General features: G+C 42.8%; 1 protein-coding gene across 1 annotated transcript in view; it reads left to right on the top strand.

Moving 5' to 3' along the window:
• The first annotated feature begins 7,349 nt into the window (after positions 1-7,349).
• Positions 7,350-23,766, top strand: part of LOC125465749 (transducin-like enhancer protein 1) — a 177,065-nt gene continuing 160,648 nt past the window's right edge. Inside the window, 2 exon segments of the mRNA XM_048559527.2 lie at positions 7,350-7,900; positions 18,151-18,263. Coding sequence (XP_048415484.1) covers positions 7,877-7,900; positions 18,151-18,263 — 137 coding nt within the window. The 5' untranslated portion in view covers positions 7,350-7,876.

Genomic DNA, 23,766 nt, shown 5'->3' with positions numbered 1-23,766 from the left:
TGTATCATAGATAGCCATGGGTGAGGTGCCAAAAGACTGGATGTTGGCTAATGTGGTGCTGCTATTTAAGAAAGGCTGTAAGAAAAGCCAAGAAACTATAAACTAGTGAGCTTGACGTCAGTGGTGGATATGTTTTAAGAGCGGATTCTAAGGGACAGACATGGTTTACATATATTTGGAAAGGCAAGGACTGATTAGCGATTGTCAACATGACCTTGTACATGGAAATTTGTGTCTCACAAACTTGATTAACTTTTTGAAGAGGTGACAAAGATGATTGATGAAGGTAGAGCGGTAGACGTTATCTGTATAAACTTCAGCGACGTATTCAGTAAGGTTCCACATGGTAGACTGGTTAGCAAGACATGGGATCCAGGGGTATCTAGCCAATTGGACACTAAACTGGCCTGAAGGTAGGAGACAGAAGGTAATGGTAGAGAGAGATAATGGGAACTGCAGATGCTGGAGAATCCAAGACAACAAAATGTGAGGCTGGATGAACACAGCAGGCCAAGCAGCATCTCAGGAGCACAAAAGCTGATGTTTCGGGCCTAGACCCTTCATCAGAGAGGCTCTGATGAAGGGTCTAGGCCCGAAACGTCAGCTTTTGTGCTCCTGAGATGCTGCTTGGCCTGCTGTGTTCATCCAGCCTCACATTTTGTTGTCCAGGTAATGGTAGAGGGTTGCTTTTCAGACAGGAGGCCTGCGACCAGTGGCATGTCACAAGGATCAGTACTGGGTCCAATGCTTTTTGTCATTTATTTAAATGATTTGGATGTGACTATAGGGGGAATGGTTAGTAAGTTTGAAGATGGCACCAAAATTGGAGGTGTAGTGGACAGTGAAGAAGGCTACCTCAGAGTACAATGCAAACCAGGTCAGACCTTATACAGTTAATGGTAGGCCCTGGGGAGTGTTGAGAACAAACAGACCAAATCCTTCTGGTGCCTCAAATACATGTAAATATAGTCTTCTATATGTAAGAGATGTCCTTGATTTGGATAGAGTCAGAATCCAATATTTGTTTGTTTCCTTGATATGCTACTGTTTAGAAATGAACTGTGAATATGACTATGTATATATATCCATATAATATATAAAGTTTTTTTATAAATAAAGTATACTTTTGAAATTGAAACCCCTAGGGGTGCAGGTACACAGTTCATTAAAAGTGAAGTCACAGGTAGACAGGGTGGTGAAGAAGGCATTTGGCACACTTGTCTTGCTTAGTCAGTGCATTGAGCAAAGGAGTTGGGCATCATGTTGCGGCTGTACAGGACATTGGTGAAGCCACTTTTAGAATACTGTGTTTAATTCTGGTCTCCCTGCTGTAGAAAGATGTTGTTAAACTTGAAAGGATTTAGAAAAGATTTTCCAGGATGTTGCAGGGTTTGGGCTAAAGGGAGAGGCTGAATAGTCTGGGACTTTATTCCCTGGAGTATCAGAGGCTGAGGAGCGAGCTTAAAGAGGTTTTAAAATCATAAGGAGCATGGATAGGGTGAATAGCCTTTTCCCAGGGTAGGGGAAACCAAACCTAGACAGCATAGGTTTAAGGCGAGAGGGAAAAGGGACCTGAGGGGCAGCTTTTTCTTGCAGAGGATGGGGCATGTATGGAACAAGCTGCCGGAAAAAGTGGTGGAGGCTGGTATGATTACAACATTTAAAAGGTATCTGGATGGGTATATGAATAGAAAGGGTTTAGAGGGATGTGGCCAAACTTGTGGATAGGTTGGACTGAAGGGACTATTTCCATGCTGTACAACTCTATGACTTTATGACTGTATATGTTGGTGTCACCATTCTTTCCACTGCATGACTGTACATGGATTGTTTGGTGTGGTGCTCTAGAGGAAATCCACTTTCTGGTCTAACTAGAAGAGTTTCTTGCAGTCAACAAGATATATTTCCTCTCTGATGAAGGGTCTAGGCCCGAAACGTCAGCTTTTGTGCTCCTGAGATGCTGCTTGGCCTGCTGTGTTCATCCAGCCTCACATTTTATTATCTAAGATATATTTTATTGCATGTTAGCAAGTAGTTACAGGTTATATTGGTCTGATATTGTACATTGTTCCAGAAACTTTGAAGAGGACCATATGTTCAAACTCACTCCTTCAAAATGTGAAGCTGTTGTGCCTCATGAGTCTGTTTGACATTATCATACTGGTTGGTGCGTATTGTATTCCACAAATGTAACCCTTTCAGATCCATGTGCAACAATTTAGTGCATTCCTTGATTCTATTAATGGTGTCCATGTGTAAAACAACATTTATTGACCAGCTATGCGATAAACCTAGAGCATAAGCAGAGAGCATTCGTGAATTCCAATAACTTGCATTTATTGTGCCTTTAACATTAAGTCATAAGGTCCAAGGCACTTCACATGGGCAGGATTGACATGGGTGATTTACAATGGTCAGGTTAGATGGCTTGCACCTATGAGGTGGACATTTTGAAGCTGTCAAAGGATGAAAACTGGTGGAGTATATGGAGGGAATTCAGAACATGAAGTTTGAGTCCAGTGACTAATCAGTCATGTGTCAGATTCCATCTATCCATGTACAATGTCACAAAAAATCCTTTGTAGCAGCAGTGAGATAATGTGGCAGGTTGGAACAGCAAGGACATCATGGGAAGGAGCGTGGAGTGCTTTCTCTACCCCCACTGTGCTAGTGTTTAGCTGGCATCAACTCAAAACAATATTGGCAAAGGTTGTAGTGCAGGTTCTCTCTCTCTACCCCCCTGCCCACTCCTGCCATACAATGTTGGTATTCATAGATTAGTATGTCAGAAAATCAAGAGGCATATATTCTAATGTAAGTACCAAAAAACTGAATATCCAACACCAACATTGCAATGACAGGAAACAATTTTTCACAAGTTGGCACAAGATGAATTTTCTACAAATGAATTATAGTTGCCTGGAGTGTGTTAAAGGCTGGACCTTTAACTCAAAGTCCAAGTGATGTCAGAAACCACAAAGCAAATCTTGAACTGTGTATTAAGTTTTCTGAACCCCAAATGGTATTGTAAAACATTAGTAGTCTGTTTCTTATGTATATTATATATGGCATTCTGTCGCTGCTAGAACTTGTCCGTTCTGCTACTCTTGGCAAGTTCTGATTTGTTTCTTCCTCCGCCCCTGGAGGCAAGGCCAATATGCTGGGGTCATTTGAGTCCATTCATCACAGGTGAATATCACATGACAGGAAGAGGTGAGACACAAAAACTTATTATAGAATGTTGCCAAAATATTCCACATTATAACAGTGCCATTTCAAAATATGTTGTGTATATTTTGTGCTGAACAAATGCCAAGATGAATAATACACGGATACGTACATTATGTACAAGAGCCAAAAGGAAAACATATAGTTTGTAGTTCATCCCTTTGAACTATAATTATTTTTGCACAATATATTAAAATTGTTTTCCCATATCGTATTGTGAAAACATGGGGTTTGGTTCAAAATGTGTAAAAACTATTAGGATGTATGATTTTAGCTTCCTATTTTGGAGTTCTCTGATGAATAATTGCTGCCCTGAGTCATACTGTCCAGCAATGTCAATTTTAGTGCATGGTCTATGCTGAATTAGTCAATGTTTATTAGGGAATGTGCTCAAATACTACAATGATCCTCAGAACCCTCAGACCAGGGAGGAGTTATGTTAAACTGCATACCTACAGCAAATGAATGACTACATTCAACCACATATTGTACTTTCAATGTAGATGGATATATCATGGTGCTTCATGGAATTGCAATCAGACCTCAAAAGTGGATATTGAGCTACTGGAGGAGGTAGAGGAGTGGTGGCTTGAACAAAATGTTGGGTTTAAGACCCTTTAAAGGAGAAGACAGGGTTGATGAGGGGAAGTTTCCAAGCATGGATCTTAGATGGCTGATCAGACGACCACCAACCTAGGCTGGAGGGAAAGAGAGGTGGTAAGAGTGGATGGCTACAGAAGAGGCCAGAGTTGAAGAAATTGAGCATTGAGAGGTAGAACTAGAGGAGGAGTTGGAAAAGCCATGAAAGGCATGAAACATGACCAATCCTATTCCTGACTATGGTGGCGGCTTGTTCCTCATTCCAATGGTGGGTTACCAATTTAAGCACTGGGAGATTTTATTTAATATTTTAATTTTGTATATGTAGCTTGTTCAACCTTTTGTTTAGGGACTAGAAGATTTTGATTTCCAAAACCAGCTGGTCAAAATTACTAAACTCCAAGGTCAATGTGAAATGATGCCCCTTTCCTGCATTTGGGAATCCTATACTATCATTCTGGGAAATAAGAAATCTCCATGTCTTTGGGGTGTTGATCACAAACTGAGACATTCCCAGCATCAGCTGGATTCCAACACTAGGAGATTGCACTGTGGGGAGTGGAAAGAAAGGGGAACAGAGAATTAGGAACAGAAGCAACTTGGAAATACACCAAGAGGTACAGCCTTGTGGAAAGAAAAGAAAGGGCGAGGAAATGGAATGATAAAGAAAGAGGGGCTGATTGGATAGAGGTAGAAATATTAATTCATAGACTCCCTATAGTGTGGAAACAGGCCACTTGGCCCAACAGGTCCACATCACCCCTCCAAAGAGCATCCCACCCAGACCCATTCCCCTAACCCTGCATTTCCCATGTCCAACACACCAAATCTCCACATCGAACACTACAGGCAATTTAGCACAGTCAATCCACCTAATCTGCATGTCTTTGGACTGTGGGAGGAAACTGGAGCACCTGGAGAAAACCCACCAGACATAGGGAGAATGTGCAAACTCCACAGACAGGTGCTCAAGGTTGGAATCGAAACCAGGTCCCTAGTGCTGTGATAATAAAATGTGAGGCTGGATGAACACAGCAGGCCCAGCAGCATCTCAGGAGCACAAAGGCTGACATTTCGGGCCAAGACCGAAACGTCAGCTTTTGTGCTCCTGAGATGCTGCTGGGCCTGCTGTGTTCATCCAGCCTCACATTTTATTATCTTGGATTCTCCAGCATCTACAGTTCCCATTATCCCTAGTGCTGTGAGGCAGCAGTGCTAACCCCTGAGCCACTATGCCACCCCAAATGGGAAGAAGTCCTATACAAAAGCATTCAGACAATCATTTATTTGAAATTCTTTTATAAAGCTACAACAACACTCAAGAAGCTTCACAACAACCAGGACAAAGTGGCTGTCTTATTCAGCACCACAGCCACTACTTCAAACATTTACTCCTTCCACCACTGACACATGGTTGCAGCTGTGTGCATAGTCAATAACATGCACAGGGCTACCCATGAAAGCTCATGTGGCAGTGCCTTCTGAACCCACAACTGCTGTCATCTAGAAAGACAAGGACAGCAGATAGGTGGAAATACTATTTCTGCTAGTTCCCCTTCAATCCACACACCACCATGATATGGAACTGTATCACCATTTCTTCACGGTCACTGGGTCAAAATTCTGAACTCCTTCACCAAGGTCACTGTGAGTTACATGCATCAAGTGGACTGCAGTGGTTCAAAAAGGCAGCTCAATACCTCCTGGTCAGGGGCAACTAGGCATGGGCAATAATTGCTGACCTAGCAGTCAGCAGTTATTGGACATTTTGTTGAACAAATCAATAAAGAAGTCAAGGTGCAAAGCTTAGAAAAAGTACCCAAAATTTTCCTTGTGGGATCATTTTGTCAGGGCTGCTGAAAAATTAAGTCTGAGCACTTGAGTTTAACTTCATTAACTCCTGCCATTACTCATGGCCACCTCCCACATTCAGTTCAGTCTCCAGGTCTGATCACATTTTGAATGCCCTCCTGGCCCGGACCTATTTTTGAGCCCTGTTTGGCGTTGCCACAACAGATTGATTGACTCACCCCTGCTTTTGTCTCGTTTGTCACTCTTGGAATCAACCTAACTCCTCACTTAGTTCCTTTTCATTATTTCCACAGCATTCTAGATCACCTCCCCTCGCACTTTTCGCTGAGAGGAAATGAGTTTGTCAGGATCCCTTCCTTGAATTCCTACTCCTCCACTTCCAGGCAGCTGCTTTCATTGTCCATTCTGAAACATCCCCTGAACTATTAACTATATATTCATTACACAATGTTTTTACTGCAACAAGTCAATTCTAGTGCCTGGCTGGTCAGCGACACACCCCACTCCATTCCCAAACAATGTGTTTATTGTAGTTGAAGTTCCGCGCATGTTTTCTCTTCCCCAGAAGGCGTAGACGTGGTTTCAAGTATTTTTGTCAACGTAGTGGAATTTTGAATACTTCATTGATTTAAGTATGCTATATTGGTAAATCATCATTTTTACATGGATTGTGTTATTAAAGGAACAATCAATATATTTCCTCCCATGTATTGTCACTTTCCTATTTGGGCCGCATATTAAACAAAACTTGCATTACATTTCTTAGCAATAACCCAAGCTCTTATGAAATCCTCGTATCATCAGGCTGCTATAACCCAATCCTTGCAGATGCTGGGCATCTGAAATAAAAACAGAAAGTGCTGGAGAAACCCCCTTGAATCAGCTACAAAAAAATCAGGAATCGAAAAGCAAAACTGCAAGAGTTAACCGTGCATAGAACTATAGAGGTGATCATGAAAATTACGCAGTCACGGTATGAGAATGGTTTCTCAACACGTGTCACCCTATCCACTGGGAATCGAGCTCAAAGCAGAGACCAGTGGAGGAGGAGTTTGAGCGTTCTGGCCTGATTTGTATCAAATAAGGAGTATGTCAAATCTGCATTTTCCCCAAGCTCTGCTGATGTTGTAATTATAAGCAAAACGAGTTTGTTCCTTTTTTTGGGAAAGAAGACAGACTTGAAAGTGCTACGCCTAGGCTCGTTTCACCCCGGGTTCTTTGCAGATGGGTTGGAAGGTTACGTAGACTCTGTTCGTGTGCTGAATATTCCCAGCATTTTTCTGTACGATAAAACTGCGCAAACCTGTTCTGCGGTGCGTTTTAAGGAATCAGTCTATGCGCTAAATGGTTACATATTTAAAAAAAAGGTGGGTGGAAAAAAAGTAACAACTTTTACTTTTTTTATCAATTGTATTCCGGCGTATGGTACTTCATAGCATTTTATTTACTGCATTTGTTTGTGTCCTTTATTTTGCGGGTGGGAAAGTGAAGAGGTAACTTATTAGGAACATTAATTATCAACTAAATAAATACATCTTTATGCAAGAGTGGAAAGAAAAAGGCTACAAGTCAGAAATGTAGCCAAATGGTTGGAACCCAAATGTAGCCAATGGGTGACAGAGGGTGGCGAGGCCCCACGTGGGTTGGGGCGGACGAGCAGCCTCGCCATTGGTCGGTGGGGCTTTGGTAATTGACGAGTTGCGGTGAAAACATTAGATTTCTCTCCAGGAAACCGCGTGTCCTGATATCTGCCAGTGTAAAGACTTCACTCGGATCCTGCCTTAGTTTCACCACCCCCCCGCCATTCCAGAAACAATATTATTTACCACGTCCATTTTCTTGTCCCCTTCCAGCTTTCCCCCCTTTTTTTAAAAAAAGAATTGTTGTTTGCGCTTGATTTTATGCGTCTGCTTTTTTTTTATACATCAGCCAGGACTCCGGGTGGAACGAGAGAGAAGGGGGGAAAAAAGTATCCGACATTACTGACAGATTTACGAGCCAATTGCGAACCATCGCCTGAAGGCTACATGATTTGATCCCGACAGAGAAGTGCTTGTTTGAATTAGCCCATCGGAACAAAGGGATCCGGGGATGTACAACATTGTATTGCACTGTGTTTGATCGCGGCTGGTTCCCCCCTTCCCCCGCCCCTCTAAATCTATATTATTTGGGGTGTTTCGTAATTTCTGAAGATCGACAGCAACCTGGAGAATTTGCTACAGCAGCAACGTGAAAGATGTTTCCTCACAACCGATCGTCGGTAAGTGCACGGGTCTTGTTCCTGCATGAAAGGTTATTCTGTGCCGTCGCTTCCGTACATTGTGACGGTCTTGTTATATTATGGCCTATTTTCTCTCACTCTCTCTATCGCTCCCTGTCTGAGCTGAAGTTAAAGTGATATCTTCACTCAGAGGCGCGGGGGGGTGGGGGGTTAATCGCTAGTAGCAACTCACACCCTGAGCTAATCGTTTCAGTCCATTGTGAACCTCGTTTGCAATGTAAATACTTTTGATGGGAGGGCTTTATTTTTTTCTCTCTTTAAACAGCGCCTTCACGGAAGGGTCATTTTGTGTTGTTGTTCATGCATTGTCCGGCCCTCGCTGCAAACTCGAATCAACTCCTGAGTTACAACTCGAGAAAATGGAGATGGGTTGTCACTGGGGGAGGAGGGATTTTGCGGGGGGGACGCAGTGGAGAGACTGGTGTCGGACACCCACATGAAAGAGCAGCAGTATATTGCCGAATCAGGGTGAATTGGCTTTTTAATCGGTTTACACCGTACAGTAAATCAATTTGGGACTTTTAAAAATAAAGAGGCCCACCCCGCGCACAGCTCTACAACGCTTTGCACTCGTGAGCCGAGGGGCATGTGCCCCACACGTGTGTGGCAATGAGCAAAGCCTTGCTCGAATTACAGTCAGTTGTTTACATTGGCATCTGGGGAGTGATAGAGGTCAGATAATTCCTGTCACAGTGCTGTTGTTTGTGCAGTGACTTACCCTGTCCTTGCATTTCCCTTGTTAACTAAGGATATATAGGCTGGGCTTAGCTGTCACTCCTTTCTTGTACTCATTGGAAATGCTGTTTTTTTTCTGCACCCGCTTTTTCCCCCTCATCTGTCACCACGCCTTTAAATGCTATGCCGGCAATATTTGTTTTGAGCCAATTGGGTATATGGCTGTTGAGACTTCCAGAAAGGAAATTTGGCATTTACTTCCTTCCTGGGACATGGTTCCATGGGGTTAATGAGCTGGGTGCCTGCTTCTCCCTTTCGACATTGGTGTGTGATTTATCCTCTCCCAAGCCTCTTATCCCGACCAACACCTTTCTAATGCCAGTTGTGAGGATGTGATTACAGTATTCTGGATGACCGAGTTCAAATGTTTAAAGTAGCCTGCCTTGTTGATGGACTCATGCAGGACCGAAGACTGGCTTTTCTTTTAAGAACTATGCAGTGCATCTAATTTCCCTACCTCTTTCTCACACCTCTGGAAATGTCTACCTTTTCAAATAGATATCTGATTCCTTTTTACTGTTTATAAAATCTTCAGCCACCATCCTTTTCTGATAGTATGTTATAGATAATCACAGTTCACTGATTTTTTTTTGTTTTGGCATTTTTCCCCCTTAGCTAATTTATTTTTAATTGAAAGCAGACATCTTCCTCGTCAGGAGATACCCAGAATCATAGAATCCCTATAGTGTTGAAGCAGGCCATTTGGCACATTGAGGCCACACCCACCCTGCAAAGGGTACCCCACCCAGACCTTCCATCTGCCCTATCTCTGCAATGTCTACCCTAGACACTATGGGCAATCCACGGCCAATCCACCTAACCTGCATGTCTTTGGACAACGGGAGGAAACCGGAGCACCCAGAGGAAACCCACGTAGACACGGGGAGAACGTGCAAACTCCACACAGTTGTGTGATGTTGGAATCAAACCTGGGTCCCTGGCTCTGTGAGGCAGCAGTGCTAACCACTGAGTCACCATGCTGCCTGTATTTTTAGCATTAAATACGACAAATGTTAACACGAAATATTTTGGGGGGGACCTCTCTATATTCCAAAAGTGAAATAGATGCCAAAATGATTCATGCAGTTGTGTGAATTAGGTGCGGGAGTAGACAATTCAACCCCTCAAGCCTTCCCTATCATTGAATTAAATCATGTCTCACCTGATTGTGACCTCTGGTCCATAGTACTGCCGAGACTGATAAACCTTACATTTTCAAACTCAAAAGTTGTCAGTCTACCTTGCTTTTAATGTTCCACTTGAGATCTCCAGCTTGAATGCTTCTGGTTGATAAGGTGAAAGTGGCATGTAAGAAATTTATAATAAAAAGTCGGGGGGGTTGCGGGGAAGAAGAAAGATCGAGGCCAATGCAGTTCACCATCTGCTATCTTGGTGAACGTGTAACGCAATAATTCTGAGGGTAGCTCAGTGATTAATACTGCTGCCTCCCAGCATTAGGGACCCAGGTTTGATTCCACCCTCATGGAGTTTGCACATTCTCCCTGTGTCTGCGTGGGTTTTCTCTGGTTTCCTCCCACAGTTCCAAGATGGGCTCGTAATGTGGATTGGCCGTGCTAAGTTACCCATAGTGTCCAGGGAATGTGCAGGCTAAGGAAATGCAAGGTTGTAGGGTAGCTGGGTGGAATGCTATTCAGAGGGCTGGAGTGGACTTGATCGGGCTGACTAGCCTGCTCCCACGCTGTAGGGATTCTACAATTTGTGAGGTTGGTTAGCAGTAACTAGTCAACTTTCCTAGACATGAGGCAGTGTAAATCCCTGTCCTGGAAGACATGAACTCCTTGAGTGGAGGGGTGACCTCTGTGCTGTGAAGACACTCTTTTGTTGGATAGAGAGGATAATTTCAGGGGTGGGGTGGTGGTAGACAAATTAAGTGAATGTGTAAGAAATTGGCAGATGGAATATAATGTGGGGAAGGGTGAAATTTGGCAGGAAGAATAGAGAAGATGAATGTAATTGAAAGGGAGGGGAAAAAAAAATGGAGAAAGCTATAGAGTGGAGGGATGTGCAAGTCCTCGTCCCCATGAATCACAAAAAAAACCTTAGCATCTAAGTTCAGAGGCTTGGATTAGATTCCCTACAGTGTGGAAACAGGCCCTACAGCCCAACAAGTCCACACCTCCCCTTGAAGCCAGCCAGACCCATACCCATTCCCCCTATAACCCACACATCCCTGAACACTATGGGTAATTTAGCGTGGCCGATCCACCTAGCTCACCCATCTTTGGACTGTGGGAGGAAACCAGAGCACCCAGAGGAAACCCACGCAGACACGGGGAGAATGTGCAAACTCCACACACAGTCGCCTGAGGCTTGAATCGAACCCGGGTCCCTGGTGCTGTGAGGCTGCAGTGCTAACCACTGAGCCACCGTGCTGCCGCTAATAGGGAAGGTCGCTGCAGTGTTGGCAATTATATGAAAAGGAATAGGGTATAAATGTAGAGGAGTTTGTTAGAACTGAAATCACTAGTCAGGTCACAGCTAGAGTGCTGCAAACTGTTTTGTACCCTTTATCTAACATAATCTGGGAATAATGGGTCATAGATTTAAGATAGGGATGAGAAGGAATTTCTTCTTTGAAGATAGTAAATCTGTGGAATTCTTTATGGCAGAAGTCTGTGGAGGCTGAGACAGACAGGTTTTTAATCATTAGGGAGATTAAAGGTTTAAAGAGCAGGCATGTGGAGTTGAGAACCATCAGAATAGCTATGACCTCATGGAATGGTGGAGCAGACCTGATGGGCTGATTGGCCTACTTCTACATTTTATAGCCTCATGTTCAGCAAAAGGGTTGTGAAAAATCTGATATCTTCCCATGAAGATTGTAGATGTGGTCCATGGCCTTAACCAGATGATGATGATATCTGCTATACAACAATTATTACTTGCAGAGCTACAGTAACAGTGTAAAATATCCTGAGGTTGGACATAGGAGTGACTGTGGATAAGATTTGACATTAAAATACATAGAGATATTAAGACAAGTGGCAAAATAGAAGGTCCATTGGCCAGGTATTGAGAGGCTTTCTAATGGACAGTAGATTAGGTTTAGGGAGGGAGTTCCAAAGTTTGGGATTTGGGCTGTAGAAGGTACAGCTCCCAGTGGTAGAAGGATTGAAAATGCAGGGTAACGGCATTTGGAAGATTTAATAACAATAGGGTTGGAGGGAGTTGCAGGTCAGGAATGACCAAAGTGAGCGAGGGAGGATTTGAAAACCGGAATATGCTCCCTGAAACAAGAACTGGTAATTGTTGTTGAGGTACAGATTGATCCAACTTATTCTGGATTTCCTCCTGTATTGGGTGTGAATGGGGCCGTCTTTGTAGAGACTGGGCTTGGGGAAGGTGTTTCTTGCTTCCAAATGATACAGGATGTCCAATTGGCACATAACGTTTCATTTGCCAAGCAGCAGCTTAAAAGGTGTTGAAATTTAATGATATAGTGTTCCTTTTCTGTAGCAAGTGAGCATGCGAGCACAAGGATATCTGGATGCTGGACCAAGCACCAAGCTTGTCTAAAGATATGGGGGGAGGAAAAGGCCTTCAGTGAGGAGAATTGCTCTATCAGGACTACTGGTCCCTTGTCCCAATTGAACCTGCTTGGAGTGTTCGGCAGTGAAGCTGAGTCATGTGTTCCATGGTATTTTGCGCCATTTACTCTGCATGGGCTCCTTGCTGATGGATAGACTTGTTCAACCCAGACGCCTTACATCCTGTGTGTGCTGCATTCACACAAAGCAAAAAAGCTGGCCTGAATGGTAGCCTGCCCTAGAATTGTTATGTAAACAGATGAACTGGGTGGAGTAAATATATTTGGATGAAACTTGTGAATTGGTTGTTCTGTATGTAAAAGAAAGCAAAGTCAGATGCATTTCTGTTTTAATAATGTGGTCTGTCTTGAGCAAACTTCTTATGCACTGTTAAAATGAATGTGATGGTTCATGCTGTGCTAGAATGGATAGAAGCTATGTTTTGATTTCTGCTTTCAAGAATTCCTCATGTAAGAGTGTAAATAACAGCGCAACCCCCCCCCCCCCCCCCCCCCGCCCCCGCCCCCGCCAAACAGCTCAGCTGGGAGACCAGTATCAGCCTTGTCTAACTTGGGCATCGCTGTGTGACTGAGCCCCAAGTCTTTCCTTTCCCAATTTAATGCCCTGGGCATTTTGAAATTCGTTAGCATATTGGCTTTGTTGCAGATGACCTCACTTGAACTAAACAGGAATATCTTAATTCCCTTTCCTTTTCTTTTAAATCCCTCTTCATGTCTTCAGAATAGTTTTGAAATGCCGTTCCCTGTCCCAATTCTTATACACTTTTTTAAAAAAATTGCTTCACAAAACTACCATTGCCTTGTCTAATGTCACTCATGGATGGTTTTGAGAAGCTAAACACTTTTTTAGTTTCTTCTTTGATCTCCATATATTTGATTTCCCACCAACCCCCCTCCTCCTTCTGAGGTATTAGTCGCTGCTGGGCAGTGGCAGCTATGCCTTTATAAGTTGCCTTTCATCATACATGAGCCTGCAGAGCAGGCATTAATCGACTGTGTACAGCTGTTGAGCACATCACAGCCGAGTCCATCCTGTCTACATGTGCACTTTTCAGCAGGAGTCACTGGATAGCAATCAGAAGTGGGAAGTCCAGCTGCTTTTTAATCTGTCTCCCCTCCCTAGCCCAGGGGCAAAGTGCCAGTTGCTGATATCAGTTAAAGGAGCATGGACCTGGGGTTGATCTTGAAGCCTTCTTTTGCATATTGCTTGTCAGCACACCACTGGGGAAGCAGGTCTCGATCTTGTCCACTATTCCACTCCCTGTTGTTTATACATTCCAATAAAAACGTGGGATTGTAGCAAAAACAGAGTAGGATAGCTGCTTGATATTGCACAAAGCAATACAACTGATCCTTTACTGGATTAGCAAATGAAGCACTTGACACGAGAAGTGGTAAGTCTCATTTGCATGTCGTTAACCAGCTACTGTAACTCTGTGTAATGACTGTTGATTAGACTTCATTTTCAGAAACCAATGCAGTGATATGGAGCTCAGTGGGTCAGATTTACACTCATTTAGCAGCGGGCTTACATTTAGTAGTAAGAGATGAGTAAACCGCCTCGGTAGTTTTCTGGTAGAATCTGGTTTTGTAGTTTTGTTTTATAAAAAAATACACACAACTTGTCTTAACATAGACCAAAGCAACTTATACTAAAAATTGGCATTGAGTTTTGTTTTCATGTAGTGGAATAATGTTAGCTTGGCTCAGTGGTAGAGTGCTTACCTCTCAGTCAGAAGGTCATAGATAGAAGCCCTGTTCCAGGAAATGAGTGCATAGTCTAGGTTTGACATTTCAGTGCAGCAGGGGTGAAACATTGTTTGAAGGTTCTGCATTTCCTACAACATGTTTTAAACTAGTTGCTTGCAGTCCAGGTAGCTGTTCTATTGTGGCACCGTTCCCAAGAAATGGAAGTTTAATCCAGTGGCCAGCATTCCACCCTCAAAGATCATTTTCCTCGTTGCTGCCAAGCATAGAATCACCTAACTATTTGTCTTGTGGTTGGATTGTAGAAACAAATCAGAAAATCAGAAGGCCATTTGGTCCTTTTGAGCCTGCTCTGCCATGCAGTATGATCATGGCTGATCCGTACCCTGTTTCCACTTTCTCCCTTTTTTCTCTTTGATTCCTTTAGCTCTTAGAAACATATCTCTTTCCTTCTTGAAAATATTCAATGTTTTGGTCTCAATAATTTTCTCTGACAGAGAATGCCATGAGCTCACCACTCTCTGGATGAAGAATTCTCTCCTCATCTCAGCCATAACTGACCTATCACGTATCCTATGACTTCAGAGCAGCACGGTGGCTCAGTGGTTAGCACTACTGCCTCAGTGCCAGAGACCTGGGTTCAATTCCAGCCTCGGGCAACTGTCTGTATGGAGTTTGCACGTTCCCTCCGTGTCTGCGTAGGTTTCCTCCCACAATCCAAAGATGTGCAGGCTGGGTGGATTGACCATGCTAAATTGCCCATAGTGTTCAGGGATGTGTAGAATAGGTGAGATGGGTCTGGGTGGGATGCTCTGAATGTCAGTGTGGATTTGTTAGGCCTGTTTCCACACTGTAGTGATTCTACGATATCCCTGGTTCTAGACTCCCTGATCATTAGGAACATCCTTTTCTGAGACAGTAGGAACTGCAGATGCTGGAGAATCTGAGATAACAAGGTGTGGAGCTGGATGAACGCAGCAGGCCAAGCAGCATCAGAGGAGCAGGAAGGTTGACGTTTTGGGCCTGGACCCTTAGAATGGTCTAGGCCTGAAACGTCAGCCTTTCTGCTGCTTGGCCTGCTGCGTTCATCCAGCTCTAAACATCCTTTGTTTGCCTTGCCTAGTGCTGTTGAGAATTTTATAAGTGTCTGAACACCACCTCTTTTCCCCCACCCCCCAGGCTGCCCCGCCATACTTCTAGACTCCCGTAAATACAGTCCTAACTGTTCCAGTCTCTCTTTATAAGCCAGTTCAGCCGCCCCAAATATCAAACTTTGTTGCACAAAATGATTTGTTACGTTGTTTGTCTTCACGACTGTTTGGAAATGATTTGTAGTTGAGCTGCTGTTGAAGGAAAGGCCTCAGGCCTACCTTTATTATTTGTCTTTGCTGATTATGACCGTTTTCTAGGATTTGCTGCAGCAGGACAATTTAAGGCTTTTTGTCTTTTATGTGTTGTGTCAAACAGCCTTGAGGAGCCACCTTCTGAAATTTCAGTTGGCATTGACTCCCATTCATGTGCATGCATTGATGCACTTGGTATCCAGACTTTGGGCTCATTTCACCAAACATCGTTTCGTCACTGTGTTTTTGAGGATTGACAAGCAACTTGGGAGGAGCTGGGGCTGTGTTATGGGATGAAGAAAGGGGAAAAAAAAGTTGCAGACAGTGAGAAAAGAAAGAAAGTTTCTGCATCAGGTTTATGCTTGAGCCTCTTGTATCATGCATCATTCTTTGTATGTAGCTGCTGGATTAGTGGAAGTCTGGGAATTTTTAGATTGCTTGGACCAGGAAGAAGTGAATGATGCTCTAAGCACAGTATTGTAATCAGTCAGGAAATGGACAGGGCAATTTTTTTTTAATAGTAGACATGATATTTCAGACCCACACCTCTTCATAGAGCTTTGATTTTAAGCAATTTGGTCTTTCTTGCGGTTCTGACACCACCTATGCTTTAAATTTGGATTGGATCTGTCTGCCCACTTTAAGTCGAAGAAGGTAGACACACCTGTAACCTAAATGGTTTCTCAAACCCATTTTGTACCTGCTAAATCTGGTTTACCTTTGGAGTCACTTTATTGTGAGTGAGTGAATTTTATGCATATAGACACAGCTGTGTAGGTGGAACAATATTAAAATACTCAAGCTGTTCTAGTGTTGATTGACTGACAGAAGCTGCAGGTATTTCTTGGCTTTCTTGCCCTCATTCCTGCTCCTCTGAGTGATTGGGAAAGCAGGTGATTATACCGCAAGCATTTTCCAGTCTCCTAACATAAGAATTCTGTACAACACAATTGACAAGTATAGTTATTATCGGGTGAAAAGATAGCATGTGTTGTCTCTGCTTAGACAATCCAAGTGAAAATGGATGGAACTCTTGACATGTTGTAGTACGAGTTTAAAAGCTAGATACTGATGGAATTTAATGCAATGACTTGAATGATGTGAAGCAATTGTCTTGCCACACTGCCTTACTGATGGAGCAATTTTTCTACTTATTTTAATGGCTTCTCAATAGGTGAGGATGGGAACTTCCCTCCAGCAATTGCCATTGTCCAGTTATCGGCATGCACTTTCCCCAATAGGGGTCAATTGTTGACTATCAAGAGTTGAAGCTTTGGCTAGCCTCCTGTTCTGTTTTTAAAACCCACTCCCTCCTTCCGCAAAATGATATCCAGGCTACAACTCCTGATCTCATTGCTGGTAGAGGAGATTGAATTTAGGATTTTATTTATTGGCTCCGATCTGAATGGGCCAGGTGTATTTGAATGCAGCATCAATGGAAAGCATGTAGCTGATGGATAGAAATGCACTCAGACAATAGATATCGAAGCTTGTGCTGTCAAATAACTGTCAAACTTGGGCTTTCTGGGGCTCTCAGTTTAGCAGCAATGCGAACAGGCTGAATTGACTGGCACTCTCCTCCATAGAGCATTGGAAGCTGAGGGATGACTTTTTATCGAGGTTTATAAAATCATCAGATGCATGGATAAGATGAAAACCCAAGACCTTTTTCCCTCCAGGGCAGGGGAGCCCTAAACTAGAGATCATAGATTTAAGTTGAGGGGAAAGGTTTAAAGGGACCTAAGAGGCAACTTGTTTATGTGGGCGGTGGTCCATGTATGAAATGAGCTGTCAGAGGAAGTGGTAGAGGTGAGCACAAATGCAACAATTAAATGACGTTTCGATAGGCACGTGAGTAGAAAAGGCTTAGAGGGACATGGGCCAAATGCAAATATATAAGACTAATTAAGTTTGGGATGCTTGGACGAGTCGTACTAGAGGGTCTGTTTCTGTGCTGTATGATTCTGTGACAGTTGCTGAGAACAGTGTGCCTGCCACATTTGGAGAGTCTTAGTTACCACTGCTTTAACGAACATTTGAGAGTAGCAGGTAGGCTGGCAGTTCCCACGGCAGGTGACGAAGGCCATTCGGTCTTATTTGAGAGGTGCTTTCAAAAACACTTCAAGTGACATGTACCATTCAAGTCCAGTATTCCAAGGTGTTAGGTAGCAGGGCTCATATGATTAGGTGTCTGCTTTTTCATTTGAAAAGACCTCTTTCAATCAAACATTTCAAAGAATAAGAAGTGAACTATTCTTGGTCCTTTCTTTAAACTAAAGGGTGTCAATAGTGTCATGTGGTATTCTTCTTCTATGCTATTTTGAATGACTGTCCATAGATGCTGTTCCTTTTACTCCCGAGATAATATCGTTTTTAGGATCCAAATGATTTTGGTTGGAGCTCAGCATTCTGCAACTCCTGCATTCATATAAATAGCTCATGTGCTACAACTTGCTTCTGAACTGATCCTGCTTTCTGGAACCATCTTTCAGATATGATGAAAGATTTCATTGCTAGTTGATCTGGTAAACTAACATAAAAACATGCCTAAAATGTTTTAAACTGGCAGAATAATTTGTAGTCTGTGCCCAGGATTCCATTTAGGAATTTCTAACTTGCGAGCTGAATTTGCAATTTCTGCTTTTAATGGGGTCACTGAATGGTAATTCAGATTTATTACATTTTCATGCACAGCTTTACTGTTGAGAATCTTTACGGTTCATTTTGAGATCTGTGTGGAGGATGAGACATTTCATGAGTAGCCCACTTTTTTTGACATGGTGTAATCTCTGTGTCTCTGTCTGTGTCTGTGTCTCTTTCTTTCTTTCTCGCTCTCTCTTTCTTGCTCTTGCTCTCTGTGTATATGTCTCTTCCAGGTTCCACCACCGGCAACTCCAGCAGCATCATCCCAACCTTTAAAGTTCACCTTCCCAGAAACATTGGATCGGATTAAGGAAGAATTCCAGTTCCTGCAGGCACAGTACCACAGGTATGGATGGATTGTTACTTCTGACTTAACGTTGTCGTGCGTCAATTTGCAGAAAATTCCCATCATGTAGTGCTTTTATTCCTGTGTTTGGCACAAGGGGGCACTGTTTTCACATGCTCTGGCTCCTGTTTTAGTGGCTTGGAAACAAATGGGAAAAGAGCTGAAATCTGCGCTTAATTGAGTTAAAACATGATGCAGTTCTCGTTCCCTCTGTCTTCCCCACCTTGCAGATATGGTTTTTGAGCAAATTTGTGAATATTATTATTATACCAGATTAGAGATCACAGGTCCTGACTTTCTTGGATACTTACAAGTTGTATTTTTAAAAAAATGTCAGGGTTGTCCTGTTCTATTTTAGATCATATTAATCCTCAGCATTTCAAAAGGGCCTTTAAGGGATCATGTGTCAGTCTACATTTTTCTTTTTATAAAAAAAACAGCCTGGAGGAGAAAGGAAATATAGGTTTGACATTGTTTGAAAATTTACAGTACATATCTTGTCACTCAGGCTTTGTGCTTTCTTTAATTCCTGGATGCTAGTTAGCATGCAGAGTGGAATTTGGTGCAGGTCTCTGAAGGCTGCAAAAGTGTCAATGCCGCGATATCTGTATTTCCTCCTTTTGTGGAGGGGAATGAGGCAATGGGAGACAGGAACATGTTATGGTTGCTCAGAAGGTTCATGAGTTGGTTAATGACCCTCTTGTTATAAACAGTTAATGATGCTCACTGATCTCACTTAATGACTGTCTTCGGCAAAACGATCCCAAGCTATGCTTTGTCAAAATACAGACAAATTAACTCATGGGTGCAGTTGACTGTGCGCTGCTTCGGGATAGGCTTGGGTGTAATTGCACATCTTTTGATGTATCTTCCCATAATGTGGACCCAACTGACTTGTGTCCAACAGGGTCTCGACTTGTCCTGGCCGCTCATTTAAGCTACAACTGCAGCTGCATGTTATTACTATGTACATAATAAACCAGTGACGTCAACAGATCAGAGAATCATTAGCATATAATTAGTGCAGCTCTAGGAAGGCGTATTATAATTTAATGGCTTGATGTGCATTAATTTGCCATGCTGTAAACATTTTGTACATCACACTCAATTAAAGCTCTTCCATTTAGCGTCAACTGGAAGGCTAGTATGTCAACAATTTAAAATATTAGACTCGAGGTCTGGGATTTGAAACAGCCTGTGTAATGACTGAAAGCAGAGGCACAGAGACTGGTCCATAGCTCTTTCCTCCTTTTTTCTCCCTCTTGCTTGTCAGTAAATAAAAGCTGAAAATGCACAGTCGGTAATCTATGGCTGGAAGCAATCAATTCATACATTTCTCAGTTAGGGGTAGGTTAGTGGTGAGTACCTCAATGTTAATTTGCAGATTAATATCAGACTTTTTATAATTCTTCCTTAGCGAGCAGTGAAGTGATACAGCAAATGGGGATTATAGTAACATGTAAAAACTTGCAAGTAGAAAAACCTAAATGGCAGCAGCCACATCTATTTTGAGCATCCCAAAAGATGAATGAGGGTTGAGGAAGTGAAGGTGAATGCTCTGGGATGGGGGAGCGGCAGGGATTATTACCTGTTGTGGGATCGTGCACATAACGCTCCGTTGCTTCCTAAACTGCTCGAGTATAGTGTCCACTGGTTTCCCTGATTTGAGGTTCCATTCTATCATCAAAGGGTTTTCAGAATAAAAACCGTAAGGGTGGAAACAGTAAAGTCTGACAGCATCTGGAGAGTGCGAAAAACAGGTAATAGAGTTGAATGTGACTGTTTCTCCCTCTTGTTCTGAAACAGAGTTAACATTCTGAGTTGATTAAAAGTGAACCATTTATGTTTTGAGTTGGTTTTAGAGTTCTGTGAGTACTATTTTTGAACTGGGCCTCTCTCCAAACAGTCTGATTCTATTTTGCTGCCCTCTTCAAATCTAAGTGCTCAAATTTAAAAGTGTGGGTATTGTTAAAATTGGAAGGTTCTTCGATTTATGATAGGTGATGTGGAGATTTTTAAAATGGGACAGGGTGGAGGGGTGGTCAATTTGTGCAGCTAACCATGACTTTTGATTGCACTTTTAGGTGAGGCCAAGCTATAAAAGCCATTTGATTTGCCGTTCGGAATGGGTGTTTGTGTTTGGCAGAGGAGTTATGAATAAAGGCAACGTGTTGTTGATATTTTAACAGATGTTGCCAACATCTGCTTTGACAAAGAGCAGTGCTTGGTCCTTGATGAAGGGCCTACCTTAACTCACACCAACAATCTAGCCACTGCTAGGCAAAGAGTGGGAAGCATGCTTAAAACAGATCCTGGAAGGCTATTCTTCACACGAAAACATGATCAGTATTTGTTTTGAGCTTACAATTTATTCTAAGAGTACTGGGGCATTCAAAACGTGGATAATTGGCCTGGGGAGCTGGGGCACCTGTAGGAGATTCTTGGTGGCCCATGTGGCCCCCTCTTGTCTTTGATCATTCTGGCGTGCTTTTGCACCAGTGGGATTCAAGATAGGGAATTATCCAGAGCGCTATCAAACATACAAGCTCCCGGTTTCCTCCTTGATCTCCTTGGGGCAACTGCATCTGAGAACTTCTGGACACCTTGCCTTTGCTCTGGTTGGGACATTTGGAGTATGTTTTCCCAGGCTCCATTCCCAATGCAGCGCCTCAGTAGCTGTGAGTGCAGTTTACACAGTGCACCCTGATTACACTCCAAAATGCTGAATGTGACAGGCAAAACATTGGATTGCTTGATAAATTAGTTGACTCTGGTCTGCTATGCAACTACCTTTACTCAGCTGATGCTAAGAAAATGACCCAAATGGTGCAGTTGTTCTATTTCTCCTTTTTAATTTCTTTCTATCCTACTGGATAAAGTAACACATTTTCTTCCCCTCTCCTGGTTCTTGTGGGCTGTTAGCTCGTGTCACATATTCCGTGCACTCGTCGCTGCTCAGTCCTCTGCCTTTAGTAAACAAGGCAATAAGAGTGTGCAACAACTGAGGGACTGAACTAAGGAGTTCATACATCAGGGCTTCCTCCTTAAGAGCTAATCTTGCTGAAAGTAGATGTGCACAAATGGTTGCGAGAGGATAGCATAGCCAATTGTTGACATCATCAAAAAGGCCCTACGATGTGCTAAAACCACCAGATAAACTCTTGTGATAACAACATGATGTGGAGCTGATGGAATAAATCATTCCAGGAGGTGCTTCATAGGGCATTATGGAATAAAATAGAACATCAAGTCCCAGAGGAGTTACGGCAGATCTCTGAAGGCTTGGTCAAAGAGGTAAGAAATATCCTTTCTCCATCAACTCTGTCCACTCCTCCTGACATTTCTGAAGGTTTGTATGTGATTATGTTTCATTCTTCTAACCTCCAGAGAATATTTGTTCAATTTAGTCCTCCTCCTCCTCTCTCAGGATGGTCTCAGCAGCCCAGGAGTCAGCCTGGCCACCCTCTGCTGCCCCCTTTACAATAGCAGGTAAATCTGTCCTTGGACAAGGTGGCCAGAACAACGTTCTAACACTGACCCTAAACTTACCACAATACTCCAAATGCAGTTCCACAAAGCTGTGGGGAAAGCTATCTCTTTGAATTATCACTTGTCATTCGTAGCCAATTTGCTCTTTGGTTTGAAGAAGTGACTTGGTGCAAATTTCATTCTGGTACATTTTTCTTTTTGTCAGTGCTTGAGCATGATAGGAGTCCATGGAGTCAGACGCTGGGTTAAATACTGGCTGTTCACCTCTGGGTTGCTAAATTCAAGTTCAACCCAGACTAACCAGTTGAGAGTCTCTTCTCTAGTGTGAAATGACTTTGGGGCAAATTGAATCCATCGGCTGATAGTACTGAGCTGACAAGCGTTTGGCAGTAAATTCATAAGTTCAGCCAGAGAGGACATTGGTTTGGCTTATTGAAGAGACAGACAGATAACACCGACAGCTTTCCTGAGAAACATGCTGAATAGAAGATCTTTCACTAGTACGATGAACTGGTGGTAAATTATGGAACATTTGTTTTGATTTTTGAAGCAAGATTGTGTCCTGTTAGGTGCTACACTGCAACCTGAGATTGTGCCCCTTAACGAACATTTTGTTCTTGTAAAAAAAAACCTCAAAAATGAGGCCAGGTTCTTGGTGCCTGCTGGCTGTTTTATTGGTATTAAGTGATGCCCTCCAAATCCTGTGATATCACCTGTAACTAAATAAAACCAAGTCCTTTTTAAATGCAGCAAATATCCATGGGACTTTTGCGGTTGAGCCTGATTTGCACTAGCTTTTAAAAATCTAAGAGTAGGATATGCCAGTTCTATCACCAAGCGCCTTCAATCTTTGTCTGTGGGGGGGAAAGATTGCTTCCAGAGAAATTGTCAAGAGATGCTGGCCAAGCATTGTAGTCTGGATCGATTGTAGCATGTACAGGAATGTCTAATCTACCAGAAACTTCCTTGAGACTCTTGAAGACTTTGCTGTATAATCTAAAAGGCCTCATCATCTTAGTAAAATGGCACAAGTTATTTTACCAGCTATAAAGTGGTTTTTAAAATGGTTCAATCTGTTGGTCGTAGCGTTTTTACTTCCTTGTACAGCCTCCTTCCTTCCAACTTGTCTGCCTTTTCCGGGTTGCTCGCTTTGGAATGTACCTTATTTTAGAGGCTTTATGCCTCTGTATTTAGTATTTGGTTAAATTTTCTATGGAAATCCATATTTCCTAGCAACAAGGCCCTCAAACAAGACAATCTGCAACACGGAAAGCAAAGTTCACAAAATGTTGTTGCAATATAAATACATTACCTGGGTCAGATATTTTTAATGCCAAAAATGTCCTTGTGTATATATTCATAAAAGTACATCTTAAGTCACAAATGTAGTTTGGTTCTGTTCATCAATACATGAGGAAGCACACAGCCATTGGAGTTTGATGCTATCCAAACAAACCAAATGCACCTCTTACTTGAACAAGACTATATTTATGTGCATTTGAGGCATCACAATGGTGTAGTAACTGACTGATCCCCATTTAACTTCAGAAAGACCTCAGATGGCTGGGTCTTTCCCCATTGTACCTTTTGGCAGAAGCTACCCCAAGCTTGAGGGTGTCCTTCAGCATGTAATCCTAGGCCTTGGAATGTGCCAATCTGCAACAACCAGTTGGGATCAACTCCTTGCTCAGGAAGATTTGACAAGTTTTGGACAGACCAAAGAGCATATCACCAAGTTGATGGTCCTTTTAGGCGTGGTTGATTTTTGTGTGTGTGTGTCTGTGACCTGGGGAGTGCACAGACCTGCAACACAGCTGTTTAGGCTGAACTCTACACTGGGTCTTTCTCCAGACTTACTTTGCAAAGGGACATTCTAGAAGGACGTGTGACTGTCTCTATATACCCCCCCAGCTGCTTTTGAAGGCAGAGCGTGATGTTTGCTGCTAGTGTTTGATCCATGCCATGCAGTGTCAACATTGCTGCTCAGTTGCACACATTCTGCAGCCTCCCACCT

This window comes from Stegostoma tigrinum, chromosome 30, assembly GCF_030684315.1.
Source record: "Stegostoma tigrinum isolate sSteTig4 chromosome 30, sSteTig4.hap1, whole genome shotgun sequence".
In the NCBI taxonomy this organism is placed as follows: domain Eukaryota; kingdom Metazoa; phylum Chordata; class Chondrichthyes; order Orectolobiformes; family Stegostomatidae; genus Stegostoma; species Stegostoma tigrinum.
Note: the sequence above shows the minus strand (reverse complement) of the source record. Positions and strands in the feature narration are given on the sequence as shown.